This window comes from Coffea arabica, chromosome 9c (assembly GCF_036785885.1).
Source record: "Coffea arabica cultivar ET-39 chromosome 9c, Coffea Arabica ET-39 HiFi, whole genome shotgun sequence".
Taxonomy (NCBI): Eukaryota; Viridiplantae; Streptophyta; class Magnoliopsida; order Gentianales; family Rubiaceae; genus Coffea; species Coffea arabica.
In genome coordinates this window covers 8811561-8819005 of record NC_092326.1, presented here as the reverse complement: position 1 = coordinate 8819005, position 7445 = coordinate 8811561, and the positions used below count along the sequence as shown (strand labels likewise).

General features: G+C 41.3%; 1 protein-coding gene across 1 annotated transcript; it reads right to left on the bottom strand.

The window, feature by feature from the left end:
* Positions 1–906: 906 nt before the first annotated feature.
* LOC140014108 (uncharacterized) lies at positions 907–3696 on the bottom strand. Its single transcript, XM_072064506.1, has 2 exons — positions 1324–3696; positions 907–1227 (listed from the first exon to the last, which is right to left on the bottom strand). The coding sequence occupies exons 1-2, from the start codon at positions 3694–3696 to the stop codon at positions 907–909; spliced, it is 2694 nt and encodes an 897-aa protein (XP_071920607.1).
* Positions 3697–7445: the final 3749 nt, after the last annotated feature.

Sequence of the window (7445 nt, the reverse complement as noted above, 5' to 3'; positions counted from 1 at the left end):
GATTGGGGGTGAAGTCAACAATTCCTTCAGCTTGTTAAAGGCTCTCTCACACTTATCATCAAACTCGAAGGCTACATCCTTTTGCAAGAGTTGGAACAACGGGGCCCCAATTTTTGAAAAATCCTTGATGAACCTTCGATAAAAACCTGCATGCCCAAGAAAAGAACGCACCTCTCGCACATTTGCGGGGTAAGGTAATGCAGAAATAACGTCTATTTTAGCCTTGTCAACTTCTATGCCCTTAGACGATACAATATGACCCAGGACTATCCCGTGCTCAACCATAAAATGACATTTTTCCCAATTAAGCACAAGATTAGTCTCTATACACCTTATCAGGATTAATTTCAGGTTATCTAGGCACGTATCAAAACTATCACCATACACACTGAAATCATCCATGAAAACTTCTATTATTTTCTCAACATACTCAGAAAAGATGCTTACCATACATTTTTGGAAAGTCGCAGGTGCATTGCACAACCCAAATGGCATTCGTCTGTAAGCAAAGGTCCCGAACGGGCACGTGAAGGTTGTCTTCTCTTGATCCTCCGGGGCAATTGCTATCTGAAAGTATCCTGAAAATCCATCCAAAAAGCAATAATAAGCCCTACAAGCTAAACGTTCAACCATTTGGTCAATGAAAGGGAGAGGGAAATGGTCCTTTTTGGTGACGGCGTTTAGCCTACGGTAATCTATATATTGCCTCCATCCAGTGGGTTTGCGCACTGGCACGAGCTCACCCGTTTGGTTGGCCTCTACCGTCACTCCTGCCTTCTTTGGGACTACCTGGACCGGACTCACCCAAGGGCTATCAGATATTGCAAAAATGATCCCCACATTCAGCAATTTTAGAATCTCTTTCTTTACAACTTCCATCATGAGGGGATTGAGCCTTCTTTGAGCCTACCTCACAGGTTTGGCATCATCTTCTAGCCTAATCCGGTGTATACAGATGGCCGGGTTGATCCCCTTAATATCTGCAATTGTCCAACCTATCGCCTCTTTATGCTCTCTAAGGACCCGGATCAGTTTCTCCTCCTGAGTTTTTGACAGTGCCGATGAGATAATCACTGGGAGTGTCTCATTGTCACCCAGATACGCATACTTCAAGTGCTCTGGCAGGGGCTTCAACTCCAGTACAGGTGCCTGCACCACAGATGGCAACACCCTCTGGTGAGGTTCGGGAGTAAAAATAGGTAAGACTTCATACCTCTTCGTGGTGGTCTGCAATGAGTGTAATGCACCTATTGTGCATTTTAAATCCTCACTCCACTCCACCTAAGGAGTTGTCTCCAACTCGAGGTGCTTGGTTAAAGCCACCTCCAGCTCATCCCTGCCATCAGTTTCAAATACTTCCTGCACTACAGGGTCAATAGCACTCACAGAAAAAACTGAGCTAAAGTTGGAGTTCGAGGGGTACTTCATAGTATCAAAAATATTAAAATGCACAATTTCCCCATCAAACTCCATGGACAAAATACCCTTATTAACATCAATTTTCGTCTGTGCTGTGCTCATAAAAGGTCTACCCAATAACAGAGGTGAGGGATCAGGGGAGTGATCATCATCCATATCAAGTACATAAAAATCAGCTGGAAACACCAAATCATTAACTTTTACCAACACATCTTCAACCAACCCATCAAGATATGCATTAGTTCGGTCAGCTAATTGAATGATTATTCCAGTTTCTTTTAATGGACCTAATTTTAGAGAAGCATAGATAGATTTAGGCATGACATTTATTGATGCTCCCAGATCCAACATGGCCCTTCTGATCACAGTATTACCTATCTTACAGGGAATAGTAAACATACCTGGGTCCCCGCACTTTGGTGGGAGCTTCCTCTGCAGGACCGCAGACACATTTTCCCCAACTATGACCCGTTCATCTCCCCTCAATCGCCTTCGGTTGACACACAAGTCCCTTAGGAACTTGGCATATTTTGGTATTTGTTTGATGGCGTCTAAGAGGGGGATATTTATCTCAACCTTGCGAAAAACCTCCAAAATCTCTTTCTCCTTATCCTGTTTCTTTGATTTTTCCAACCTGCTAGGAAAAGGAGGCGGGTTAGTTTTAACTGTAATTATTGGGTCAGGAAGTACCTTTGGATCTGCACCATTGTTGTCCTCCCTTTCGAGCTCATTTTCGATCTTCTCTTCATCCTTGTCCTTGGGAATCACAGGTTCAGGCCCCTGAATTCCTTTCCCACTCCTTAGGGTCATTGCGCTCACGTTCTTCGGATTCAACTCCGGTTGAGATGGCAGCTTCCCTTGGTTCTGGGACTCCAAACGGTTGATTCTGGTGGCCATCTGACCTATCTGATTCCTTATGTCCTGCATTTCGGAGTCCGTCTTTTGCTGATTTTGCATAATAGCTGCCTCCGTCCTTTGCTGATTTTGCGCCATGGTTGTCATCATTTGTTTCAGCATCTCCTCCGTAGATGAACCAGATTGAGGGGGCGGAGGTGGTCGGGGTTGGTATTGCTGCTGGTACCCTGGTGGCTTATTTGGCACAAAGTTAGACTGCCTGTTCGGTGTAAAGTTGGGTTGCCTATTCCCTCCATAACTGAGGTTGGGATGATCTCTCCACCCGGGGTTGTAGGTGCTTGAGTAAGGGTCGTACTGCTTCCTTGGCGCGGGCGCGTGGTCAGCCATGTTCACCTGTTCTGCAGTTTCTTCCTGAATCATTGGGCACATGTCTGCAGAGTGGCCTACACCAGTGCAAATCCCGCATACCCTGGCTTGTGATGCATTACTCACAGCCTGTTGCCTAACAAACGCAGTCAACTCATTTAGCTGCTGCTGTATAGAGGGTATCTCTACCTCATTTACCCTACGTATTGGGACATCCTCTCTTGTACTGAATTGCTGTGAATTCTCTGCCATCCCCTCTATTAACTCCCGTGCTTCCTGAGGGGTTTTGTTTACCAGGGCCCCTCCACTTGCAGCATCAATGATGCTCCTGTCTCTAAAAAGGAGCCCCTCATAAAAATATTGTATGATCAACTGCTCACTTATTTGGTGTTGGGGGCACCTGCGCAACAAGTTCTTATACCGTTCCCAATACTCATAAAGTGACTCCCCTGGATGCTGCTTGATTCCACAAATTTCTTTCCTTAGACTTGCAGCCCTGGACGCAGGAAAAAATTTATCCAAGAATTTTTTCTTCAAATGGCCCCACGTGGTGATGCTACCTGGTGACAGGTAGTACAGCCAGTCCTTTGCAGAATCTTTCAAGGAGAAGGGGAATGCCCTCATTTTTATCTGCTCTTCTGTGATTCCCGGGGGTTTCATACTATTGCACACGACATCAAACTCCTGCAGATGCTTATACGGCTCTTCACCTGGTAAACCATGAAAAGAGGGTAAAAGATGAATCAGATCAGATTTTAGTTCAAATGGAATGTTGTCATTTAAAGCAGGGAAAGTAATGCATAAAGGCTGCTGAGTTAAATCAGGAGCAGCCAACTCCCTTAATGTTTGTGCATTAGCCATGGTGAACTCCTCCTGGTCAGAGTTACTCGAAGTGTTACCAAACGAATCTGTTGGTTCAACTTCTGACTCGGGTCTTTGAGATGTAGCACTAGAGTGCTCTTCTTTGAGCTGTCTGGTTTCCTTTCTCGTTCTACGCGCGGTCTTCTCTACCTCAAGATCAAAAACCAAATCACCTGTGCGAGAAGATCGAGGCATACACTAGAAGAAAACCAGAAAATTAGGACAAAAATTGAATTTAAAAAGAAACAAATAATAACGCCAGTCCCCGGCAACGGCGCCAAAAATTGACAGGTCGTCAACCTGTGCAATAATAATAATAAATATAGAACCTAGCTACCACTAAGAGCAGTCAATAATTAATCCTAGGTACTGGAGCAGGGACTCTAGGTGTGCAATGGGTTACTTGATTCACCCTGTTCCCGAACAGTTTGCTTAATCCGATATACCAGAATTAATTAATTGACAAAAATTACTAAATAGTAGACAGTGGCAAGTAGGGTCGTCTCCTCAGGGACTGGAGATATTTGTCTCTTTTTAAAGTCCAATTGATAAGGGGGGATTTTACCGGAATGAAACTAAAAATAATCAGACAATTTAATTAAAAATGAATAAATCACTAGCACAAATATAGCAGGAATTTAATCAGGAATAAATAAATTCTAGCCAAGGATACAACTACTCAAGCACAGTCCATTTATCTGATCATTGATGCAGCAGAGGTTCACTTAATTTATTAATAGGCTAGTTATAGTCCGACGATCAATTTTTCCTTAAATTATTGATAACCAAGGTACGACCGTTGATTACCCCTAATCAGCAAATACTCCTAGGTACGACCATAGGAATTAATTTTCCAATTGCATTAATAACTAGAAAAACCTAGCCCTAATCAATAACACGCTACGAGGGTTATTTAAATTAGATCGCACGTTCCCCTAATGTGTAAACACACCAGTTGCCACTAATATTAATCAATCAAACAATTATGGATTTAATTGACTAAATTGGCACGAGATTAATATATCACATTGAACATCGGGCCCTGGACATCCAATTAATAAAATAATCCCATGAAAATTAAATCAGACAACATGCAAATATTAATAGATAAAGGAACCCGTGAAAACTAATTAGATCTCACAGATTTTCGGGACTTCGCCGTCGAGTTGACCCTTGACTAGATGGAAGACTTAGCCACGCCGCATAATTAAATCACCACACGAATTAATAAATTGCGAATGCATTGTTCTTTTTACTAACAAGTAAGGAATAAAGGATGTTTTTCCCGTTGGGGAATTTTGTCGAACACCTGGCGTGTGTCAGAGGCCAGTCAAAAGAAGGAAAAACTAAAACTACCCTAAAAGACTAAAACTAGAGATCAAATTAAAAGCCCCCGTCTTCTGTACGTTTGTTCCCTATTTAAAGCCAAAAGAAAGATATCTAGTGGTCCCCACCAATTGGCCACAAGCTGCCGAATTCATCTCCTTGTTTTGAGCCTCTGCGCGGTCCCCACCAATTGGCCACAAGCTGCCGAATTACTTCTTGTTCCTCAGGCTTTGTACGTTGCCTTTACTAGCTCTTGTAGCTCTTGTGGTCCCAGCCAATTGAGGCTTTCTGCTGGAGTCTCCCAAATTTGCATCCAAAAGTCCCTCTTTTTGTAGTTATCTGCTCCACTCCTGGAATTGGGTCCAGATACCAAATATGAGTAAATATCAGCAATTAACACAATATTTGTCCGGGATAGAAGGGGAAATTAATAATAAAATTACTAACAAATTATACCCTATCAATAACCCCCAAAGTTAAAAGTCATTTACCTCTCTTACAAGTTGCTTAGGTCACCAAACAATCTATCAAGATGGAAGCTTCAAGCTTGGATCAACCACTAGGAATGAAAGGGAAGTTTCTCAACCCACTCAAGTTCTTTCTCTTTTGATTTTTGCTCTTGATTTACTAGGGTTAGAAAGCAAGGAAAAATGGAGTTTCTCTCTTCCTCTCTAAGCTTCATGAAAGTCGGCCACAAGGAGGAAATAAAAGGGCCAATTTTTGGTTTAAATTCTTTCTAATCCCTTGGTCAAACAAGATCCATGGCTAGGGTTTTGCCACTTGGCTCCATCCTTGTCCAATCCTTTCTTAATCTTTGACTAATGACATACTAACCTTTCCAAATGTACCAATACATATTTAACACCTCTAATCCTACATGTAAAGTTCCAACCACTAATAAAAGAACACTTGGACAATTACAAGTGGTGAATTATTTACAACCTAGCTCAAGGAAATAGTTTACTTCAAGTAAGATGAATTGAAATGAAATGCATGGGATTTATTATAATACATAAGAAATATATTGTAAGGGCATATATTAAATGGTCTAGATCCTATAATAAGGCATGTAAATAAGAAAATTGTGTTTTAAAGTGAGGGTCAATACAAGGGATTTGTTGTAACACATTGTAAAATATAATGTTAGGGCATATAAGAGGTGGTTTAAATCTTGGTGCAAGGCATGTAGTTTGGGAAAATTGTATTTTAAAAATGAGGGTTCTCACAAAGGAGGATCATTACTAATGGTGTTTCTTTTGATGTTATAGGAAATGGCCGAGCTAGTACACAAGGAGAATCAGGATAGCGATTGCCCAGTTTATGTAACAGGATGTGATTTGACTTGCCTTAGGAAGAGGTTGAGGTTTTATAGAGACTTGTATCTCGAGGAGTTAGAGTGAGCCATTGATAGAGTTAGGAACGTTCATGCATTGGCTAATCGAGTAGCTGACCAAATGCACGAGATCTCCACATTGATAGTGTCGAGGGAGCACATGAGGCAGAGCAGGGAAGTCCTGCGTAAGGAGGTTCTCCGTCTATAGGAGGAAGTTAATAAGTTGAAAGTAAAAAGGAGGAACGAAGGGACTTGCCAATGTGTATCATGAGAGATTTGAAGAAGTGACTTCCTTACTTCAGGATCGGAATACGGATTATCATACCTTAGTGGTGAAATATGAAGAGAGGAGGCATCATGTAATTAACTGGATAAATGATCACCTACCACTCACACCCCGATGCTTGGGTGGGATCACCTGTGGCCTGATAGTGATGCTGAGCTAGACGGTGACCCGGAGAAGGATCTTGAGGAAGAACTGCTAGAGGAAAAGCCCATAGATGATCACCCAATGAAAAATGGAGTTGGGATCAGGATGGCTCTGGAGGTGATATAGAAGGTATAGCAGTTGATGATGCAGATCCCCTAGCGGATGAGCAGTAGAGTTGGTCTAGGAGAGACTTTTTATGTTATTGAATATTATTCTAAGAACATTAGTAAGTAGGTTTTGGTGATTGTTTACATTGATTATTTCATCTATCAATCGCAGGACATGATTAGGAATTTCGAACACTAGATTCATTAGGAATTTCTAGAATAAGCCAGGAAGTTGATTTCTTGTGTGTAAGAAGTTGGTTGTTTCTTTTATCTTGAGTTGGTGAATAAAATTCCTTTATTTAAAATTTTGTCTTATGTGATAGTGTGTATAAAACATACAAATAAATTACTTTAGTTGTGTCATTTAAAAAAAATATATAGATATATATATAAACAATAATAAAAATAATAAAATACTCACTTTAGTGTGTAACTTATTTGCTTGATTTAGAAAATGGTAGCAAACACTAGGCATGCCGGAAATCAATATGGTAGCCCTCATGGTGAGAGCGACTATGGTAACCATAGCCATGAATCACATCAGAAGAACAATAACCAAAACATGAATTACCAAGAGGTTAGATCAAGCGGGAATCAACCCTAAATGATGTATGTTGCCTGCTAAATTAGTGACAGCACTAACAGGGGTAGCATAGGTTTTATAGGGCAGGCATAGGATTAGGCACAATTAGCACAGATTCAGGCTCTCGAATCTCACAATCATGGATAGGGTGGAACCTAATCCTAC